The 24,296-nt window shown below is 45.5% G+C and overlaps 1 protein-coding gene across 2 annotated transcripts in view; it reads left to right on the plus strand.

The window, feature by feature from the left end:
* The window catches only part of igf2r (insulin-like growth factor 2 receptor), a 214,653-nt gene that overhangs the window by 142,124 nt on the left and 48,233 nt on the right, over nt 1-24,296 (plus strand). For both annotated transcript variants that reach the window (XM_038803333.1, XM_038803343.1), the window contains exons 31-33: nt 15,523-15,722; nt 17,501-17,627; nt 18,375-18,509. In XM_038803333.1, coding sequence (XP_038659261.1) covers nt 15,523-15,722; nt 17,501-17,627; nt 18,375-18,509 — 462 coding nt within the window. The remainder of the gene's footprint in view (nt 1-15,522; nt 15,723-17,500; nt 17,628-18,374; nt 18,510-24,296) is intronic.

Raw genomic sequence — 24,296 nt, forward strand, 5'->3', positions numbered from 1 at the left:
CAGGTAGAAGCTGACTAAATAAGGTGGTAATCTTCATCTTTTGAATTTGGCGTTTGATATTTTCAACAACTCATAGAAGGGAGAGGTAAGAGAAGATGGTTGCGTATCTTGGGCTTGTTCTTGCCCTGCAGGATAATTATAAAATAAAAGAAAGATTTGTATCCTCCCACTATTTGCATTGACAAGTGGACAACCAAACTAGAACTAAGCTGGCACTCGAGGTGCAAACAGGGAAAACAGGAAAGATTTGGATTTGTTAGAATCGTACCAGTTATGAAAGACTTCAGCTATGTCAGAGACAAGTTAAGTTGGGGTTATTTACTTTTAGGGCAGAGCGGGCTAAGGGAGATTTTGGTAGGGATGTTCAAAATAATGACCTGTCTTGTTAGAGTAAATAAAGAAGAACTGGTTTCCACTAGCAGAAAGGTTGATAACCAGAAGACACATATTTAACCAAAAGGACAAGAAATGAGATGAAACTGCATTTATGCAACTTGTTATCTTGAATGTTTTTTGAAAGAATGGTGCAGCTGATAGGAGCAAGAATAGCACAGCATGGGAAGGAGCAGGCAGGGACCAAACTGGATGTCTTCCAAGCAGCTGTCACAGACACAATGAGCTGAATAGTCACCTTCTGTGCTGTGTGTTCCATTATTAAAGGCATCCTGATGTCCTGCCCAATAATTAACCCCTCATCTAACATCACTAAAACAGATATCTCTGCTGGTTATGGAGTCAGGCTGTGCGCAAATTTTCTGCTGCTTTTCCTACATTGCACTTAAAGTAATTATTTGTTTGTTTGGTATTTTGGGATGTCGAGGTGGTAAAAGAAGCTGTATAAATGCAATGTCTTTTCATCCTGCCCTTCTGTTATTTCCCCTCATTTATTTTTTTGTCATGCCAATTACACTCAGTTTGTTAAAATGGATTCTATCATATTGAAGATTGTTAATTCCGGGAACAGGCAGCTTTTCTGTAGCCAAAGGTGTGACTCAAGGATGATATGTTGCCTGCCTGGTGCCAGAGTCAAGGATGTCACAGAGTGACTACAAGACATTCTTCTGAGGGAGGGTGAGCCAGAGGTCATGGTCCTCGTTGGTACCAACGATTTGGGTAGGAAAGGGGGTGGGGTCCTACAATCAGAATTTAGAGAGGTAGAAAATTAGCAAGCAGGATCTCAAATATAGTAAATTCCACATTAAGTGATTACAGAAATAGGATAAAGCAGATGAATGCATGGCTGGAAAGATGATGGAGGGAGGGCCTTGGATTTGTGCGATATTAGGACCAGCTCTGGGAAAGATGGCACCTGGGCAGGGGGCTCCTTGACATGCGTTCCTTGAGGTATTTTGTTAGTGCTATCAGGGGAGGCTTTACGCCAACTCGACAAGTGAGAGAACCAAGATAAAATATTGAAGAAGGATACCAGGAGAAATACTGGGAGAGACAGATAGCACTGGTCTGGAGAATAGTAAGTTAATAGGTGGAGTTAGAATAAGGGAGAAAGTAATGACGTCTAAATCATGGTGACTGTGCATGTAAGTGAATGCACAGAGTTTAGTAAATGAGATCGGGGAGTTACAGGTGCAAATTGCACTGTAAATATGTTGTGGCAATAAGAAACCTGGGCTTAAGGAAGGGCAGGATTGAGTGTCAAATATTCCAAGTTGCAAAGTATTCAGAAAAGTTAGGAAATGAAGAAAAGGAAAAGGGGTGGCAGTATTGGTTAAGGAAAGCATTGCAGGCTAGAAAAAGATGTCGCAGAGGTTTCAAGGACCAAATTAATTTGACGAGTGCTATGGAGCAAAAAAGGTGCAATTACATTGCTTGGTGTAGTCTATAAACTAGCAACTAGAGGGAAGGATATAGAGGAACAAAGTTGCAGGAATTTAGAGATGCAAACATTATGTATAGAATAGTTATAATGGACTTTACAACTGTCCCAGTCTACATTGGGGTAATTGTTGTGAAAGCTATGAGGGGCAAATGTTCCTACATTGTTCAGGAAATATTTCTATAACTGTATGTGGTCCAGTCCAACAAGAAGGATGCAGTGTTGGACCTTGCCATTGGAAATGAGGTGGGCCAAGGAGATCCAATGTCAGTGCGGGAACAATTAGGAGAGTTTAAAGGGTGAAAATTATATCATAAGGTTTAGGAACATGGAAGAGAAGGCCAATGGGCAAATTCAGAGTAAGAATATTTAACGGGGATATTTGGCGGGGGAAATCTATACCTGAACAATAGGCTAACTTCAAAAAGAAATGGTTCGGGCGCAGCTAATGTATGTTCCCTCCAAAAGGCGATGGTATGGTAAACAAATTGAAGCTCCCTAGATGAGAAATTAAGATAATGAAAAATGTGCTTGTGACAGGTGTCGGGTAGAAAATACAATTGAGAAAGAAGAAGAGAGTGGTTAGCACTGCTGCCTCAGGGTGCCAAAGACCCGTTCGATTCCGCCCGGGTCACTGTCCCTGTGGAGTTTGCGCATTCTCCCTGTGCCTGCATGAATCTCACCCCCACAACACAGTGGTGCAAGGTAGGTGGATTGGCCACGCTAAATTACCCCTTAATTGGAAAAAAGAATTGGATACTCTAAATTTGTTGTTTTTTCGAAAAGAGGATTACAAAGTTCAGAATGGAGGTTGAAGAAAAACATTAGGGAAGCAATGTTATGAGAAAAGACTGACAGCTGATGTGAAAGAGAATTCCTACAGATCCCAAAAGGGCTACAGATCACAAACCCACTCAAGCTGACCTACAACACAGACTACGCTGAGAGACTCTGCCGTCGCACCTCTCTCACTCCTCAACCACCTCGTACGCCAGCTCTACAGCAGACGACGCAACCTGGAAACCAAGATAGAGTCCATATTCTCAACTTCCGCTCAGGATGCAGCAGACCAGCGGCAAACAGATGAGACAACGATACTACGTCACCTATATACACCAAGATCAGGAAGCTTGAGAAACTCGGCATCATCACCAGTAGCAACCAAGCTTCCCCCGGTACCACAGTAGAAAACAATACAGGGAAATCTATTGTCAACTTGTCGGACTACACCCTTCAACTAGACGAAATTGAAGTCCTCAACAGAGGGCTCAATTTCTGCACCACCACCAAAATGGACCCCATCAGTCTCGCGGCAGAAACGGAGGAATTCATCAGGCGAATGGGGCTCTGGGAATTCTTCCACAGACCTCAAGAGGCCGACGGCAAACCCAATGAACTGGAACAGCAGACCGAGGGATCTGCAGTGCGGCAACCGAAGAGGAAAGAGTCAAATTGAACCCCTCCAGAAGGCTGCTGCCCTAGACTCGACATGTATGCTCAAGCCGTCAGGAGTCGCGTCATTGCCAGATTCATCAGTCGCATTCACAAGACAGCCCCGAACTTCACCCCAAGCACAACACAACGCCATCCGCGCTCTCAAGACCAACCGCAACATCGTCATCAAACCAGCAGACAAAGGAGGGGCCACCATCATCCTACTACTGCAAAGAAGTGTACCGACAACTCAACAACCGGGAACACTACAGACATTTACCCGCAGATCCGACCAAGGAACACACTCGGCAACTAACAGACTGATCAAGACCTTGGATCCAGACCTTCAGAGCACCCTACGTGCTCTCATCCCACGTACTCCCCGCATTGGACATCTCTTCTGCCTCTCAAAAATACACAAGTCCAACATACCAGGCCGTCCTATCAGATCAGGCAATGGGACCTGTGTGAGAACCTCTCTTGCTACATCGAGGGTATCTTGAAATCCATCGTACAAGGAACGCCCAGCTTCTGTTGTGATACGACGGACTTCCTACAGAAACTCAGCACCCATGGAACAGTTGAACCAGGAACATTCCTCGTCAAAATGAACATCTCGGCACGACGATGGCATTGCTGCAACAGCTTTAGTACTCAAGGCCGACAACTGCCAATCTCCAGACGCAATTCTGCAACTCATCCGCTTCATATTGGATCACAACGTCTTCACCTTCGACAACAAGTTCTTCATCCAGACACCTGGAACAGCCATGGGGACCAAATTCGCACCTCAATATGCCAATATCTTTGCACAAGTTTGAACAAGACCTCCTCACCGCACAGGACCTACAACCGATGTTATACACCAGATACATCAATGACATTTTTTTCCTTTGGATCCACGGCGAAGAATCACTGAAACGACTACACGATGACATCAATAAGTTCCATCCCACCATCAGACTCACCATAGACTACTCTCCAAAATCGGTTGCATTCTTGGACACACATCTCCATCAAGGACGGTCACCTCAGCACTTCGCTTTACCGCAAGCCCACGGATAACATCACGATGCTCCACTTCTCCAGCTTCCACCCTTAAAGAAGCCATCCCCTATGGACAAGCCCTCCATATACACAGGATCTGCTCAGGCGAGGAGGAGTGTAACAGACAAATACAGATGCTGAAAGATGCCCTCGTACGAACGGATATGGCGCTTGACTCATCGATTGACAGTTCCAATGCGCCAGAGCAAAAAACCGCACAGACCTCCTCAGAGGACAAACACGGTACATGACTGACAGAGTACCCTTTGTTGTCCAGTACTTTCCCGGAGCAGAGAAACTACGACATATTCTTTGCAGCCTTCAACACGTCATCGATGAAGACTAACATCTTGCCACGGGCAACCCCCCCCCCCCGCGAGTTGCCTTCAAACAATGGTGCAACATCAAACAAACCATTGCTTGCAGCAAACTACCCAGCCTTCAGAACAGCGACCATGACACCACGCAACCCTGCCGTGGCAATCTCTGCAACACGTGCTAGACCATCGACATGGGTACCACTATTGCACGTGAGAACACCACCCACCAAGTATGCAGTACATACTGGTGCAACTCAGCCAACGTTGTCTACCTCGTACGCTGCAGGAAAGGATGTCCCGAAGCGTGGTACACTGGCGAGACCATGCAGTTTCTGCGACAACGAATGACCGGACATCGCACTACAATGGCCAGGCAGGAATGTTCCCTTCCAGTCGGGGAACGCTTCAGCAGTCAAGGGCATTCAGCCTCTGATCTTCGGGTACGTGTTCTCCAAGACGGCCTTCAGGACACGCGACAATGAAGAATTGCAGAGCAGAAACTTATCGCCAAGTTCCACACACGAGTATGGCCTCAACCGGGACCTTGGATTCATGTCGCATTAGATTCATCCCCCACGTTCAGTGGCGGGGTATTTCTAGAAACAGCTTTTCAGGATAGAATTAGTAGTCAAATGGGAAAATGTGGGCTGATTGTTGATTAGGAAGAGTCGGCATGGATTTCTAAAGGGGGAACAGTGTTTAACTTGCTGGAGTTTTTTTTTGAGAGCAGATGAGGTTAATTCTGTTGATGTAGGGGAGGTGGTGGCATAGTGGTATTGTCGCTAGACTAGTAATCCAGAGTCACAGGATAATGATCTGGGGACCCGGGTTCAAATCCCACCACGGCAGATGATGGAATTTAAAACTCAATTAAATATCTGGAATTACGTCTGGCGATGACCATGAAACTATTGTTGGAAAACCGCATCTGGTTCATTTGTGTCCTTTAGGGGAGGAAATCTGCCATCCTTACCTGGTCTGACTCCAGACCCACAGCAATGTGGTTGACTCTTAACTCCCCCCTCAAGGGCAATTAGGGATGGGCAATAAATGCTGGCAAAACCTGCGGCACCCCCGTCCCATGGACGAATTTAAAAAATGCTTTCAAAGGTATTCAATGGTCATCAGACAACAAGACTTGAGAAGTTATAGCCCATGAAATAAAAGGGACAGCAGCAACGTGGATGAAACATTAGCTGAATAATCGGGGTCGGTGTTGGGATCCTTGCTTTTCCTGATGTAGTCTGTCTGTGGATGATGATCTAGATCTTGGGTGTGCAGGGTGCAGTTTCAAAGTTTGCAGTGACACAACTTTCGAAGTATTGGAAATTGTGAGGACAGTATAGAGCTTAAAGGATAGGTTTGCAGACCACAAAGGTACAAACAAACGAGAGCTTTATTGGAAAGATAGTTACTCTACAAGCTGTCAGGATAGACTGCCTATTTGCCCGCACAAACGTCTGGTGACATCGCCAATGCAGCACGTCATCGGACTTGGAAAGTGACCTTGTTCTAACGAGGAACAAACATGATTGCACAGCATTTTCTTCCCCTTTACATTTAAGGTTCTCGCAATGATGCACAATATAACGTAATCAAAATTTGCAATTTGAAATATGAGCAATTAATAAACACAACAGTCTGTAAATTTCAGACTTTTCGGAGGACACAGATTTCTGTGTGGTTGTTGCGAACCTCAGGTGTTGCTTTTTTGTGTTGACTACAGCCACTGGTGTTTTTGGTTTAGTTTGGATATCGTCCATAGCTGTCTCAACCAGAGTCACCGTTGTTGTCAGCAGGTTGACTCTGTGTTGGTGTCCTCAACTGGGATACAATCTTCGGAATTTGTTTCTGGTATTGTCAGGTTCTCAGGAATGTGTTGCAGACTCTCAGTTGACTGTCTCTAGCAAATTAGTTCTTGTTGCTGAGAGTTGATCAGGATGTCTCCTCCAGACTAAATCATCCCGAGTTTGAATCGTGTAGGAGAATGGTCTGTCTGTGGATGATGGCAGGTATCCACTCCTCACTGGTGGTACGATACCAATACTTTTGCTTAAACATAGCGTTTAGCCCTGTTCAAGCTGCAAAACCTCATTTTCATTTTGCAAATTTAGAGTACCCAATTTGTTTTTCCCAATTAGCATGGCCAACCATCTACCTTGCACATCTTTGCGTTGTGGGGGTGAAACCCTTGCAGACGTGGGTAATGTGCAAACTCCACAAGGACAGTGACCCAGGGCCGGGATCGAACCCAGGACCTTGGCCCCGTAAGCAGCAGTGCTAACCACTGTCACCGTGCAAAACCTCATTTAACTGTTTCTTCTCAGCAATTTCTCTTAGGCAGTTTCAGCTATGCGGAACTGACCTTTTACCATGAATAATGCCGGAGAACTTTTGAGTTGTTGAATGTGTTGTATTCCTGTATGTCATCTGGAATTGGCTTAGTCATTCAGACAATAATCCTTGCTCACGAGTTACCTTCAATGAATGCTTCATTGTCTGAACAAACCTTTCAGCCAGCCAATTTTTGCAGGATCAAGAGGGGGTCGGATATGTTAGATTATGTTCTCCTTTAGATAGTCTGAATTCAACTCTGGTCTATTGTCCCTAACGTTCAGGGGAACTAAATTTAGCAAAAATCTTACTCAATCTTTCTGTTGCTCTTGGACAACATAGTCTTCATATTAGTTTGAGATTTACACAGTAAAGGACTTGCATAAAATAAATACGGCATAGTCCTTTAATCATGGCTTGAGATTTGAGATGCAAGTCAATTGGACGGCATGGTAGCACAGTGATTAGCACTGTTGCTTCATTGCGGCAGGATCTTGAGTTCGATTCCCACTTGGATTGCTGTCTGTGCGGAGTCTGCGCATTCTCCCTGTATTTACTTGGGTTACCTCTGGGTGCTCCGGCTTCCTCCCACAAGTGCTGAAGGATGTGCTGTTAGGTGGAATTCTCCCTCTGTGAACCCGAACAAGCCCTGGAGTGTGGCGACTAGGAGGTTTTCACAGTAGCTTCATTGAAGTGTTAATGTAAGCCTACCTGTGACAATAATAAAGATTTGTGGGACTCTTGGGAGCATCTGGAGGAAACCCACGCAGACATGGGGAGAATGTGCAGATTCTGCACAGACAGTGACCGTGCTGTGAAGCAACAGTACTAACCACGGTGCTAACGTGCCGCCTATAATGGCAACTTCAGGCCATTTTGAGTGTGCATCTACCACAATGAAAAACATTCATCCTTCAAATGGTCCAGCATGATCTATTTGAACTCGTGGCATGGCCCTTCTCATTCCCATGGAAGTAACAATGCTAATGGTGGCAGTGTTCTAACCTTCTCACAAGCCAAACACAGCCTTCGCCTCAATTTCATTATGGAGTCCTGGCCACCAAAAATAGTTTCTGGCTATCCCCTTCATCCTTGCTATCCCATAATGACCTTCATGAAGCTAGTTTAGGATGCATTTCCTTAACAATGACAAAATGATGACACTCATTCTCTCGGAGGCAACCAGCCTGTACAGATAGTTCAAATCGTACAGTAACATATGGCTTTAACTCCTGTGGTTTTGCCACAATGTACCATGACTTCTGACAGTAGTGGAATATTTCTGGTATACTTGTCCTACGATTGCAGGGGTATTCTCGACTTTGAAATAGAAAATATCACCCTCAAACTTCGTTGACCACTCGTTAGGTAAAGGTAATCTAGAGAGTCCATCAGTGTTCCCATGGAGATTTGATTGACTAAATATATTTTATCATTTATGTATGTGCTGACAACAGCAATGCCCATCTCTGTATCCGACTCGCTGCTAGAGGTGAAATACCGATGTACGGCCCAAGTATTGTTGTCAGTGGTCATTGATCTGTTAGTAAAGTTAATTTCCTTCCATATGGGTGTTGGTAAAAACGTTTAACATCAAAAATTTTACCTAGAGCTACCTTCTCTATCTATGCATAGTTCATTTCTGATTTGTTCAAGGATCTTGATACAAATGCTTTTAGCTTCTCTTCACCACTGGGTATTGTGAGAAATCTCTGCTCCCACCTCATAGTGATGCGTTGCCAGGGTAAATTCGGATCAAAGTGTCAAGACTTTTGACTTTAGTGGTGCCTCTAGCTTGTATGAAGACCTTCTCACACTGATCCACCCATTTCCATTTCCTGTTTTCTCACTGGTTGTGTAAAGGCTCGAGAAAAATTGATAGATTAGGGACAAGCGTTCCATAATAGTTGAATAAGCATAAAAATGAATGACTTACATTTTGAGGTGCAGGTGGGTGGGATTCTCTGGTCCACCAGCCACGTGTTTCTTAGCCACGTGCCATTCACGAGCAGCAGATTCTATCTTCCCACCGCTGGTCAGTGGGATTTCCCATTGAAACTGCCCCACACTGACTGGAAACCCCATGGGCTGCCAGCTGGAAAAGTGAAATGCAACAACTGGAGAATGCTTTTTTTAAATAAATTTAGTGTACCCGATTCATTTTTCCAATTTAGCGTGGCCAATCCATCTACCCTGGGTTATGGGGGCGAAACCCACGCAAACATGGGGAGAATGTGCAAACTCCACATGGATAGTGACCCAGAGCCGTGATCGAACCTGGAACCTCAGCGCCATGAGGCAGCAAAACTAACCATGCACCACTGTGCTGCCCTACAATTGGAGAATTCTGGCCATTGTATTTAGACTTGGGTAAACAGGTTAGGGGATTTGAGTAGGATAAAGATGATGTAATTAATGGGAGGAGCCAGGTCTATAGCAGACAGTTTTCAGCTTTGGGTCTGTTAGGAGCTTTAAGCTGAGCAGCAGATTTTTCCAAATGGTCAGGTTAAGCAGTAGTCTGACACAGATATAAGGATCTTCAGGCTGTTTCCTGAAAGGATATCTCTCTCTCCAAGCAACCTATCAAGAAATCACTATACAAGTGTACAGCAAGTAGCCCTGTGATGGGCTTTGCTTAGTTGGAGATGGAGAAGGCATAAGTTAGTCGCAAAAGGGATTTCCTTTTATTTTCAGAATTGCTGAACAGTTAATTGAAAAGCTATTTTCGGATGTGATGTGTTGAGAAGGAATTTTGTTTTGATACAAAAGATACCCATCAGTTAGTGGAGTCACTGCTGGAGTGAATTATCCTTTCCTCAGTTTGAAAAATTAAAGAAAATTGTTTGTGGTTCTTGTCTGGTATCCTAACAAATGTTGGAGTCTGGGCTGGGATCTTAACACCTAAATTTGAAGGTGCCCTTCATTCTATCCAGCAACTAAGATATCGTCTAAGTAGCACTGGATTCTAGTCCACTTAAAATTTTATCCCTGGCACATTGGAACAACACTGGTGTGGACATGATGTCAAGTGGAAATATTTTATATCTGGATGGCCCTTTGTGTGTCACTATTGTCAAATATTATTGTAAATCTAGATCCACATTTATATGGGGATAAGCTTGACTAAGGTTAACTTTACTGAAAGCTGGCCTCCAGCCAATCCAGTAAATATATCATCAATTAAAAATAGAGGGTACTGTTCTGAACACAGTACTAGATTGATAGTGACTTGAAACATTGAGTGATTTTTAGATGGGCGGCACAGTACCACCGTGGTTAGCACTGTTGCTTCACGACACCATGGTCCCAGGTTTGATTCCCGGCTTCTCTGCACTCTGTGCAGAGTCTGCACGTTCTCCCCGTGTCTGCGTTGGTTTCCTCCGGGTGCTCCGGTTCCCTCCCGCAAGTCCCAAAATACGTGCTTGTTAGGTGAATTGGACATTCTGAATTCTCCCTCTGTACCCAAACAAGTGTCAGAGTGTGGCAACTAGGGGATTTTCACCGTAACTTTATTGCAGTGTTAATGTAAGCCTACTTGTGACACTCGTAAAGATTATTATTATTAAAATTGCCACAAATGTATCAAACCATCTTCCTTCATCAGAGGTACTATCGGCGTGGCCCAATCACTGCATTAACAGGTTTGAAGACACCTGTCTTTGCCAAATTCTAATTTTGCCTCGACCGGATGGTGTATCACAGACCTAGCCTTCAACATCTTGCTTGGTTTTGGTCCTTATTCCTTAGCTTAACTGAGGTCTCTTTCATGCTTCCCAGCTCTCTATTAAGGACAGTGGCATGTTTCTTTAAAATCTTCGGTTAACCTGCTTTGGATTCCGACATGAGATTCACCTCGGCCCAGTTTAGATCACAAGACATAGGAGCAGAATTAGGTCATTCGATCCATCCGCAGTTCAATCATGGCAGCCAGGTTCTCCCCATTAGGGCTGGATGCTTACTTTTAACCATGTGCAGGGACAGGTCTGTGGTTGGTCCGTTTAGATACACGTTTACGTCGATATGGCCCCTCAAAGGAACCACTTCCCCAGTTTTTCGTATTATCTTTGAGGGTTTTCAGGCAAGATATCATAGGTTCTCCTGGTAAACAGTTTCTGGTCCCAACAAAACATCTGCTCCAGTGTCCACCTCCATTTTCACCGGTTGTCTGTCCAGTGAAGGAATGACCCAGTAACAGTTTGTTGCACCCGTGATATGAAAACTTTTTCCATAACGAGTGGTTCAGGTCTGGAATCCACTACCTGAAAGTGTGGTGGGGGCAGGTTCAATTGAAGCGTTCAAGAGAGCATGAGATGATTATTTGAATAACGGAGAAAAAGTCATCATACCTATTTAGAGAGCTGGTATAGACATGATGGGCTAATTATCCTCCTGCGCCGTAATAATTCTGATTATGATCCTTGCTAAGGTTTACTGGAAAATAAATAATCTGTAAAATAAAACCTAAAAAGATAAATACTGTAAAAATCCCTTTTTATTGCGATATCTGGAATGGCATGGAAGGTGTTGCTAGGATTTTGAGTGGTGACCCAAACATGTTTTTGTGCTGTGTACACCAGTTTAAGGCTGAAGTATTGCATTATTAATTTGGAAATTCAAGTCATCCAAAATCTGATGGGAATCTGCAATTCTGGAATGCAAATCTGCAGGGAGCAGCCACATTTTTGAGAGATTTATTAAAAATAATTTAGTGAGGATTTGAATGAGAACTTGTGTCTGAGCTACATTGTGATTGGAATCCAGCTCTGTTCTCCGCAAGAACACATCATTTGGTTAGGATTCGTCTGGTAGAAGGTAGTGGCAGATCAGGGGAGTAGATATGTGATTGTGGCCGGGGCGCTGGCCGGGAGATTAGTGGCGCTGGTAAGTGTATACGGTCCCAACTGGGACGATGCGGGATTTGCGAGGAAGGTGTTTGGAGCCATTCCTGACTTGGACACACACAAGCTGATTTTTTGGGGGGGGGGGGGGACTGGAACTTGGTGCAGGAGCCAAGGTTGGACAGATCACGACCGCGCTCGCTGGTCCCATCAGGGGGGGGGCAAAGGCGCTAGCTGGGCTAATGGTGGAAATGGGAGGGGTGGACCCTTGAAGGTTCCTGCACCCAGGGGAACGAGAGTACTCATTTTTCTCAGCAGTCCATAGGGTATACTTGTGGGTTGACTTTTTTGTGGTGGGAAAGGCTTTGCTGGCTGGAGTCAAGGGGTCGGAATACTCTGCAATTGCTGTGTCAGATCACGCGCCACATTGGGTGGATATGGTGCTGGAGAAGGGGGTAGTGCAGAGGCCGGGGTGGAAACTGGATGTGGGGCTTTTGGGGAACCAAGTATTCTGTGAAAAAATTGAAAAGGTAATTAAGGAATATGTAAGATTCAACTGTACGGGTGAGGTGTCGAAGGCAGTTGTCTGGGAGGCTCTAAAGACGGTAGTGAGGGGTGAGGTAATTTTGTTTAAGGCCAGGGTGGACAAAGGAGAGGTTGGAGCGGCAGAGGCTAATAGATGAGATGTTGGAGGCAGATGGGAGTTATGCGGAGGATGGGGACCCAGCGATGTTGGGAAAGAGGAAGGAACTACAGGTGAGCTTCGATCGACTATCCACCAGGAAGGCGGTGCGCCAACTGAGGCGAGCGAGGGGTGCAGTTTATGAACATGGAGACAAGGCAGGTCAGCTCCAGAAGGAGGCAGCAGCAAGGGAAATTCTTCAGGTAAGGGATAAGGCCGGGAAGTTGGTGGTGGCTCCGGAGCTGATTAACAATGTTTTTGAGGAATTCTACGAGAGGTTGTACAGGTCAGAGCCACCCGGGGGAGACCGTGAGATGCTGGAATTTCTGGATGAGTTGGCGTACCCGAGGCTAGGGGAGGGAGACAAGGCTACTTTAGAAGGAGCAATACTGGAGCAGGAGATAAAAGACTCGATTGGGAGGATGCAGTCTGGGAAGGTGGCAGGGCCGGATGGGTTTCTGGTGGAATATTATAAAAAATTTAAGGAAAAGTTGGCACCCCTGATGGTAGGGATGTTTGAAGAGACGATAGGGAGGGGGTGCTGCTGCAAACTTTGGGGTAGGCATCGATTTCACTGTTGCTTAAAAAGGATAAGGATCCGACGGAGTGTGGGTCGTATAGGCCCATTTCACTTCTTAATGTGGACGCAATGGTATTGGCAAAGGTACTGGCGGGTAGGCTGGAGGGGTGACTCCCGAAGATGATAGGTGAGGATCAGACTGGGTTCATGAAAGGGAGGCAGCTGTTTTCGAATATTAGGAGGGTCTTTTTTTTTAAAATTTAGATTACCCAATTATTTTTTCCAATTAAGGGGCAATTTAGGGTGGCCAATCCACCTACTCTGCACATTTTTGGGTTGTGGGGGCGAAACCCACGCAAACACTGGGAGAATGTGCAAACTCCACACGGACAGTGACCCAGAGCCGGGATCGAACCTGGGACCTCAGCGCCGTGAGGCAGCTGTGCTAACCACTAGGCCACCGTGCTGCCCGTATTAGGAGGGTCTTGAACGTCGTTATGGCACCGGTGGAACGGAAGGAGACAGAGGTGGTTGTGGCACTGGACTCCGATAAGGAGTTTGATCGGGTAGAATGGGGGTACCTGATGGCAGTGCTGAAACAGTTTGGGATTGGACCAATATTTGTGAACTGGGTAAAGTTATTATATAAGGAGCCGAAGGCGAGTGTCCGCATGAACAATATCAGTTCGAGATACTTCTCTCTCCACCGTGGGACGAGGCAGGGATGTCCTATGTCCCCCCTGCTATTTGCGCTTGCGATTAAGCCGTTGGCCATCGCATTAAGAAGTTCGGGAGCATGGAAAGGAATAGTGAGGGGGGATAGAGCATAGGGTGTCCTTGTATGCCGACGACATGCTGCTGTATGTGTCGGAGCCAAGTGCGTCGATAGGAGGAATATTGGAATTGCTGCAGGTATTTGAGTCTTTCTCTGGGTACAAGCTGAACTTGGACAAGAGTGAGTATTTTGTGGTGTCTCAACCGGGGGTTGGGGCAGGGGTGGTGGGGCTGCCATTCCATAGGGCAGGGACTCACTTTAGGATCTGGGGGTGCAGGTTGTCCGGGAGTGGGGAAGGCTTCGCAGATACGACATCACCACTAGTTTGGTGGGGAGAGTGAAAGCCAACCTGGCGAGGTGGGATGGCCTCCCTCTGTTAGGGAGTCCGGTAGTAATTGCTTCATTGAAAATCTGGAGGCACTTTCGCCAACATGGGGCAGGGTCGAGGGAAATACCGATCCGGGAGAGCCACAGATTTGAGCCAGGGAGGTGGGACGGAAGCTTTCGGAAATGGGAAGAGAAGGGGATAAAGACTCAAAGATTTGTTTCCTCGGGGTTGATTTGCAGGATTGAGGGAGCTGAAAGCGAAGTATGGGCTGGAGCAGGGAGAAGTGTTTAGGTATATGCAGGTTCGGGACTTTGCCAGGAAGGAGATACAGAGCTTTCCGGAAGAACCGGCCTCCACGTTGTTGGAGGAGGTGCTGGTGGCAAGTGGACTGGAGAAGGGGACAGTATCAGCGGTATACGGAGCTATGTTGGAAAAGAATAAGGCACCACTGGAGGGGATCAAAGCAAAATGGGAGGAAGAGTTGGGAGAGGTTATAAAGGAGGGGGTCTGGTGTGAGGTGCTCCGGAGAGTGAATGCCTCCACCTCGTATGCAAGGTTGGGGCTGATACAGCTGAAGGTGGTGTACAGGGCACACCTCACGAGGGCAAGGATGAGCCGATTCTTTGAAGGGGTAGAAGATATGTGTGAACGTTAAAGGGGGGGGGGGGGGGGCGCTAATCGCATTCGTATGTTTTGGTCCTGTCCAAAGCTAGGGGAGTACTGGAAGGAGATGTTTAGGGTAATTTCCAAGGTGGTGCATGTGAAGCAGGACCCGGGCCCCCGGGAGGCCATATTTGGGGTGTCGGATCAGCCATGGTTGGAAATGGGTGCGGAGGCAGATATCATAGCCTTCGCCTCGTTGATCGCCCAAAGGTGGATCCTCCTGGGATGGAGAACGGCCTCTCCACCCTGTGCCCTGGCGTGGCGAAGGGGACCTGTTGGAATACTTGACCGTTGAGAAGGTTAAGTTCGAACTGAGGGGAATCTCAGAGGGGTTCTACAATTCATGGGTACTATTTGTTATGCACTTTCAAGAACTGGATAACATCAAACATTAGTGGGGGGGGGGGGGGGGGGCTGTGTATGTTGAAGATGGCTATGGGTAATCCCTGATTCCTTTTTTTCTTGTCATTTGTTTACGTTAACATGTGGGCTGATGTCTGGGCATGGTGGGAGGATGGGATCGTTGTTAATGTTATGGGGTTTGAAATATTTGTTGATGGTTATTGATTGTTGTTGGGTGTAAATTCGGGAGAAAAATTGTGAAAAAGGAGGAGAATAAAAATATTTATAATAAAAAAGGATTTGTCTGGTATATTGATGTTGGTTAGTTTTTATTCTGAAATTATTCAGTGGATTGCATATTTATTTAATCATTGAATAGTTTGACTTATTTCTCACCTTTTGTAGGCAGCTGGGCATGTCCCTTGAATGCAGCCGCCTGCCTGAAGAATGGCAGCAAGTACACGAGCCTTGGTGATGTCGTCGCAGGGCCAAGGTGGGAAGCACATGGTCTGCTTGTCCTACAGTATCGAAATGGTGACCTATGTCCTGATGGAAGGCGCAATAAGACCACGATCATACGCTTCAAATGTGACAAAGATGCAATTGTAAGTCCTAGCTTGGGAACAAGATTTCTATTCTGAGTTCAGTAAAAATAAGGACCAAAAAACCTATAGGAAACATAGAATGATCTTGTGGGAGTTCCATCTTCGGCCCTTGTTTGACTTAATTCTTGCTTGGGTTCCACGTGTAATGTTTGAAGTCATGTCTGCTTAATTTATAGCTTGAATGTTTAACCTTTGACAACCTATACGTCCATGTCGATGCCCAGGAGTCACCACCATGATATTGTCACCATTGTCCTCTAGTAATTATCTTGACAATATGGATGCACATCTCACACAGGCACGCACAGACAAACAAGCACTTGGTTGAATTCTCAGCTCCCTTCATTTTAGAGTAAATTACTCTGTATTCTCTGGGTGTGGACGATGCTGGGCAAAAGGACATTTATTACCAATCCTAATTTCCCTGAGAGTTGTTGGTTGGCCTTCTACTCAAGCTGCTGATATCATTGTGGGACAGTACTCCCCTAAGGCCATTATTAAGTTCCAGGGTACTGATTCAGTGACGAACAAGTGTCCAGTTCAGAATTCTGAGAGACATGGGAATGTGTTCCCTCAGTGTTACTGTTCTTGACCTCCCATAAGAGGCCATAAGAAAGCAAGCTGCTGTCAAAGTAACTTTTGAGTTGCATTTTCTCCTGCAGATTATGCCTCCTGTAGCTGCATTGTGGTGGAATGGGCACAGACCAATTCTGTGGGCTCACTCACTGATGTTCAATGTATTAGGCAGAGCGTGTGAACTGCAGACTAAAATGAGCCTAAAATTATAAATACCACTATCCAGTAATAATGGTTTATTTGTTTATATATGATCCTCAGCACACACTGTTCCATTACTCCACTGCAGGTGTCGAGCAAAGATCAAGAACATTAAAAGAAACAAAACTGTCACAATATCCCAGCTAATTCCTAACAAATGTTTTATAACTGGTTATAACTGGCTATAACTTTATAACTGGGGCTGGTTTAGCTCACCAGGCTAAATCGCTGGCTTTTAAAAAGCAGACCAAGCAGGCCAGCAGCACGGTTCGATTCCCGTACCAGCCTCCCCGGACAGGCGCCGGAATGTGGCGACTAGGGGCTTTTCACAGTAACTTCATTGAAGCCTACTTGTGACAATAAGCGATTTTCAATTTCAATAAAGGTTTAGCATTCTTGCTTTTGTATTCTTCCTCTACTTAATGAAAATGCTTTCATGTGATAAATCCATTTCAACTGAATTTATAAAGCTGCAACAGGTTACCATGCTTAAATATACCAATGGGTATTTTTTGATGCAAGAGGAAAAATAAAGATTTTAAAACACAAAATAAAGAACATCAGAAGAAGAAAATTGTAGAGAAGTTCAAGACACGTCCCCTGATCGCTTTTGTGCAGTGTAGAAATGCCATGAGAGGTGGAACTTTTCACAGAATAGGTCAGACATGTAGACAGTGAAGAAGCTAAATACGTGCCAGATATTTCTGTTCAGGATGGCTGGTTACTGACTTTATTTTGATGTATTGGATCTGTTCAGTCAAAGTAAATTTTGTCCTGTATAAGTGGAATGTGCTGAGATACACTGAACTTGGACAGTTTCTTGCCTCAAATAATTGACTTGTGATACTAAATCTCGTAAGTGTCAAATATGTAAATACACATTAGAAAGTTTGTCACCTGTTTTGACCTAACTAGTATAAAAAGAACTTGAGTCACCAAATGTTTACTGGCATTGTACGATCATACGATGTACCTTTTAAAAGTAATCTATCTTTCTGTAGAACACAAAGCCAGATTTGATCACTGCCATTCAAGATTGCGAGTATACGTTTTTGTGGTTTACAGCTGTCGCTTGCCCTGTGACCAAGAACATCCACAATGATTGTGTTGTGACTAATCCACTTACAGGTCAGTAATACGCATTTTGTGGCAGCATCACTTCTCAAACGGTCAAGTAACGACAAATTTACTGTAAATCTAAGCTCCACACTGAACTCTTGTCGACAATTAAACTACCTAATTGCAATAGCTTATTTGAATTGGAAAATGTAATGTAAAGCCCATAAAACAACCGGAGATAAATGAAAAAGATTGTTACCCTGCTCCTAGAAGCACCCAGGGTAAATAAAAATGACAATCCTAAGCAAGAAGCAACAATTGGAAACATTTGAGGTCAGTTTGCAGCTGTGGAGAGAATGGATGAGTTGATGTTGTGTGTGCAGCTTTCACCAGAACTTGATCCATATCTGAAATATGAACTCTTAAGTTCTCACCGCAGATCCTGACTGGGCAACTGGATATTCCCCGCATTATCTGCATTTGTTTCTGTTTTTCAGCATCTGCAATGTTTTGGCTCTTTTAAAGACGGATGCTACCTCACTTTTAATACTTAAGTCAGATACCATCCACCAAACTGCAGGGTTTGTTGGCTGTGTTCTATATTCAAAATGTTTTCATTAGAGAAATTTTATAACCTTCTATTCCAAAATGGCATTGTCTTGCATAGGAATCTTTTACTATTTTATGAGCTGGTATTTCTTCAGTTATCACATTAAAATACTGTACTTCACTTATCTAACTGAAGATTTGTACATGAATTTGTTATAAAAATTACCTGCAGATGTTGTTTCTAATTCTGCATATTTATCTGTTCAGGCCATTTATTCAATCTGAACCCGTTACAAAATGATCAAGGCTACATTGTGTACGACCGGAAAATCAGGGGAAAGTTTGTTCGTCTTAATGTGTGCAATAAGGTGCAAAATACAGGATGTTTAGGCGACGACGTTGGTATGTATTGGAGAGATGTCTATATTATATTGATTTCAAAATTCACATCCCTGTATTTAAATTCCTTTTAGGAATTGCCCCTCCTATCTCTGTGAACCCCCCAACTATCTGTATTCCTCTAATTCCAACCTTTTGATTCCTAAACATAGTTGGTCCTTCATTGGTGGTCATGTCTTCAGTTGCTTGGGCCGCAAGCTCTGGAATTCCTCCGTACCCCTCAACCTCTCATTCCTCAAAATCTACCTCTTTGACCAAAATTTTCTTCATCTAACCTAATTTCTTTACAAGGCTCAGTGACATATTTTGGGTTTTTTTTTAAAGGTATTTTATTCGGGCATTTTCATAAAAAGCAAACCGAAGTCTAAATCAAATTATACAACATTATAAATAATCAACACCCATTGCCTCCTTCCTGCTCCCCAATCATGCTCCCTCCTTCCGTCCTGCCTTTCCAATTTTAACCCCTCCCTTCCGCCTTTGCTGACCCCTCAATCCTTAAAGAAGTCAATGAACGGCTTTCACCTCCAAGCGAACCCATCACCAGACCCCCTCAAGACGAACTTGACCTTCTCCAGCCTCAGGAATTCTGCCAGGTCGTCCACCCACATCCCCGCTTTTGGCGGCTCTGAGTCCCTCCACCCAAGTAAGATCCGTCTCCGGGCTATCAGAGAGGCAAAGGCCAAGACATCAGCCTCTCTCGCCCCTGGACTCCCAGGTCTTCTGACACCCCAAATATTGCTACCTTATACCTTTACCCCCAGCACCTCTGACATTGTGTCTGCAAACCCCCTGTCAGAACCCCTTTAGCTTCACACATCCCAAAATATATGGATATGATTTGCGGGCCTCCCTGCGCACCCCCCACACCTACCCTCAAAAAGCCGTCATCTATCCTGTGAATTACTTTAAACTGAATGAGGCTTAGCCTCGCACGAGGACGTGTTCACCCTTCAAAGGGGCCGCCTCCCCATGTACCGGCCTCCACCCCCTCACCCAGCTCCTCCTCCCACTTCCACTTTATATTCCCCACTGGGGTCCCCTCCCATTCTATCCACTCTTTGTAGACCTCAAAAACTTCCCCTCCCCTATTCTCCCCCTTCAACAGCACCTTGTCTTTCAACCCAAGGGCAGCAATCTGGGAAGGTGTGGCACCTCTCTCTTCATAACATCCCGAACCTGCAAGTACCTGAAACCATGTCCCCAGGGTAGCTCATACTCTTCCTCCAGCCTTCTGTTTCACAAAACTGTCCGCTACAAACAGATCCCCTACGCAAAATCTCTATTTTCTATTTTCAAATTAGAGTCTGAAGTCTGGTTGATTGGAGGTGTCCAAAATGCAACTTTATTGCTAATCATTCACATTGATACACGGGCATAAAAACTGAATCAAAAACATTGATCAAAATAATACATAAAACTGGTCCGAATATAGCGAAGAGTTAAGGAAAGTATAAAGAAAATTACTTGAAAGAAAAATCAATAGATGGTTCAGAAATTCATAAGCATAAATTCAGAACAAAACCTTAACCACAAAGTCTTATTAAAGAAATTCTTATCGATGGTCAAATCCCCTCATGGGTTTCCAATTCTCAGCCGAGATCTGATTTATTCAAATAAATGTGTCACTTAGAAAATGATTTATTAATCAAACATTGTCCATTACTTAAGATTTACTAATGTCCATCAATTTAATTCAGTGTCTACATGCACCAGTCAGGTGGGCCAATCTCACGAGGATAAGGTGCTTGCATTAACCTTGCTGTTGCTAAGTATTTGATACATTTTCACTACTAAATGTACTGGAATACAATGATCTTATTCATTACATTATGCAACTTTTTATGTAACAATTTCTGCAAACTTGGCCATGGATTATTCATTATCTGAAACAATGACTTTTTCCACGGCATGGCTCTTTGAATAATTCCATTCCCTATCGTGGCATGCCGTCAATCCTTAAAGGCACCAAATCCAATAAATCAATAATCTATCATCCCCGAATCGCTTAATCTCTGCCTGCCACCGCCCCAAAATGTTGCATCAAGCGAGCACGCTCTCTCTCTCTCTCTCTCTCTCTCTCTCTCTCTCTCTCTCTCTCTCTCTCTCTCTCTCTCTCTCTCTCTTCCTCCCCCCCCCCGCCCCCCCAAGCACCCTCCAGTCCCAAAATGCTGCCTTCACTGCCACCGTACCCTCAAGGCCAACATCACCACTGGGCTCGCAGAGAACCTGGCCAGTGAGAATGGTAGCGGAGCTTTTTAACAATTCCCTCAAGCTCGTTCCCCTCCATCTGCCCCCATACCGACCCTTCCCCCCGCCCACCCTGCCAATACAAACCCAAAGATCAGCATGTTGACCTTTTTAAAGAAAGACTTTGGGACAAAGATCGGTAGATTCTAAAATACCAACAGGAACCTTGGCAGCACCGTCATATGTATCAATGTGAATGATTAGCAATAAAGTTGCATTTCACCGTCACAATCTGCACCTGTCCCTCTAACAACATTGGCAGCACCCCCACCTTAGTCCCCCTTCATCTCCTCCACCAACTTGAGTAAAATTTAACTTCTGCAGCTGTGCTCAACCCAGCGTCACCTGAATGCCCACGTTTCTAAAGCTCACCCCCCACTCCCTAAACGGCAGCTCCCCTAACCTCCTCTCCTGTCCTCTGGTCTCAATCGGGAACATCTCGCTCTTTCCCATGTTCAAACTGTATCCGGAGAACCGGCCAAAGCCCCCATAATGCTGCCAATGCCACCCAATGGGTCCGAAATATATAACAGCAGGTCGTCCGCGTGCCGCGTGCTCGACCCCACCCCCCCCCCCCCCCCCCCCCCCCACGCGCAATCCTTTTCCAATCCCTCGTGCTCTAACCACCATTGATAATGGTTCTATTGCCACGGCAAAACGCAACAATGAGAGCGGGCACCTCTGCCTCGTCCCGCTTTGAAGCTCGAAATATCCCAAACTCACCCGATTCCTCTGCACACTTGACTCGTGCCTTGTACAGCAACCGGACCCAGTCCACCAAACCACCCCTGCATCTCCCACAAATATTCCCACTCCACCCGGTCGAAAGCCTTCTCGGCAGCCTCAGTACGAAAGGCGGGGGGGAAGGGGTGTCGCAGGGGAGCAGCTGATGGCGTTTATTAGAGAGCAGTTCCGCAAACAAGGAAGGGAGATGCCGGAAGACCCATCGAAGGAGCGGTTGCACCACTGAAAGGCTCGATGGAGAGAGTTGAGAAGTGCTTGGAGACACGGGTCGCAGATCTGGGAGAGTGTGATGTCGGACCACAGCAATCAGGTGTTGGAGGTGGAGGCGGCTCTCCTGGGGGACCTTTGCAAGTCGTTAAGAGCAAAGGCAGAGGAGCAGGAGAACAGATCCAGAAGGCAGACCCTGTGTATCATTGGCCTGCCTGAAGATGTGGAAGGCATGAGTGCTACAAGATGCGTCTCGAAGATACTGGTGGGGTTGGTGGTGGAAGGGCTGCTGGACAAGGCCTCAGAGATGGATAGAGCGATTTGGCAATCATTCCCTATGGGACAATAAGTTTGTATGGGGCCAACAGTGCCCTCCGATACACCAGCCACCTGTGATGGTGATTTTTACTTGGAGGAGGTGACCTGTAGGTTTGGGAGGGGGAGGTCCATAGGGAAGCCGTTCACACAGATCGGGGGGGGGGGGTGGAGGAGGTAGATCGGAGGAGCTGCCACGTTGGCAGGTAATACTGGTTAACGGAAGTGAGGTGGGAGAGATGGCCGTCATGGTTGGCCGAGGGGGGGATGCAAGGGTTTAGAGTGGATTAGGATGGAGGAGGAGTCCTGTAGAGGGTTCAGCCTGAGGACAATGGTGACCGCGGCGCTACCGCTGTGAGGAGATATACTGAGAACCCGGTTGTACAGTCCACCATTAGGGTGTGGAACCAGCTGAGGAGACCTTTAGGATGGAGGGGATGTCGGTGTTAACACCGCTGTGTGAGAAACACAGGTTCAAGCTGGGGGAGACTGATAGCATGTACAGGAGTTGGGGCTGGTGAGGGCGGGGGAATTATTATTGGGGGAGGTTTGCACATCTGGAAGAGCTGCAGGAGAGGGTTGAGCTCCTGCAGGGAAGTGCATTTAGGTATATGCAAGTGAGGGACTTTCCACGGAAGGTGTGGAAAGGACTTCCCAAGCTGTCGAAATATGGAATGGTTGCTGCTTCCAAATGTGGAAGGGGAGGGTAGGATTGGGGACATGTACTGGAGGCTGGGGGAGCAGGGGGAGTCGCAAGTGGTGAGGATTATGAAGAAATAGAAGGAGGAGTTTGTGGGGGGTGTGAAATAGATTGTGGAGTGATAAGCTGCGCAAGGTGAATTTGACCACCTTGTGTGTGAGGATGAGTTTTATACAGTTTAAGAGGTTACACAGGGTGCACATGACTCTGGTGAGGATGAGTGGGTTCTTCCAGGAATTGGCAGGTGAGCGAGATGTGGACAGGGACCAGCAAACCACGCGCGTATGTTCTGGGGCTGCGAGAAGTTGGAGAGATACTGGGAGGGAGTATTCCGAACGCTAACAAAGATTCTGGGGGTAGAGACTGGGCTGAACCCTCTGGTGGCGGTTTTTGGGGTATCAGAAATACCGGAACTGATGGAATTGTTCATCACGGGGAGGGGGTGAAAAGGGGGAAAAAACGTGTACAGACTGTAAAATTGTGAATTGGGCAGAATATTCACCAGATTATTTAAGTTTTTGTATTTCTGAATATGTTTGGAATCAAATACAGTTTTTTTTTAATGAACCCAGGTCCTCAGCACTGAGGCAGCAGTGGTAACCACTGCGCCATTGTGCCACCCTTGGTCTAGTTCAGTAAAAATCAGCCCTCTGAAATCTGATATCGCACAGGAGGAGGCCATTTAGACATTGTGCCCTTGATATTCTTTAGTAGAATTATCCAATTAGTATCACCCACTTGCAATTTCCCTGTAGTGCAGTGAAATTTTTTAAGCCTTCAATTATTTATCTAATTAACTTTTGACAGTCATTGAATTTGGTTTCACTACTCTTTCAAGCAATACGTTCCAGATAGCCACAATCGGTGACATTAAAATTTTTTCAGCATGTCACGCCTGGCTGTGTTGTCAATCATGAACTTCTGGCCTCTTGTAATCGACCTTTCTGTCATTGGAAACTTTCTCCTTTTTTACTCAACAAAACCGTTCTTAATTTGGTAAATTGCTCCATTAACCTTCTCTGAGAACTACTATAGATTCTCTGGCATCTCCACATAATTTAAGTCCTTCGTTCTTGGCGTGTCGGCCTACCCAAGGCCTTGACATTCTTTTAAGTATGTTCGGAGTTGGCCACAATAGTCCAGCTGGTACCTAAACTTATTTATGTTAAAAATTGGCATAACATCCTTTTGTTCTCCATGCTTTTATTGATAACACCAATATGCCTTTGTGACCTTATCTCTTGAGTTGTCATTACACCCTAAAAAAATAGGAAAATTAGCTTGCAAAACTATTATTGGGCAGCAAACATTGCAATGGTTAGGAAATTGGTGGTCAGTGCGAGGGCGACTGGAAGCAGCCTTGTGTAAAGGGACCAGTTTGAGGGCATTATTGCCTCTTCTGTTCTTGCCGGCCAGATATGCCACAACCCAATGGTGGTATCGGGGTGTTGAACCAGTAACGGCAGCATTTTGGAATGGAAGATCATGCACCTGTGGGTGCCGATTTGTGACAATCAAAGATTTGCCCTGGCAGGGTTGGATACAAGGTTCTGGGGGTGACAGCAGGTAGGGAT

Source organism: Scyliorhinus canicula, chromosome 1, assembly GCF_902713615.1.
Source record: "Scyliorhinus canicula chromosome 1, sScyCan1.1, whole genome shotgun sequence".
NCBI lineage: Eukaryota > Metazoa > Chordata > Chondrichthyes > Carcharhiniformes > Scyliorhinidae > Scyliorhinus > Scyliorhinus canicula.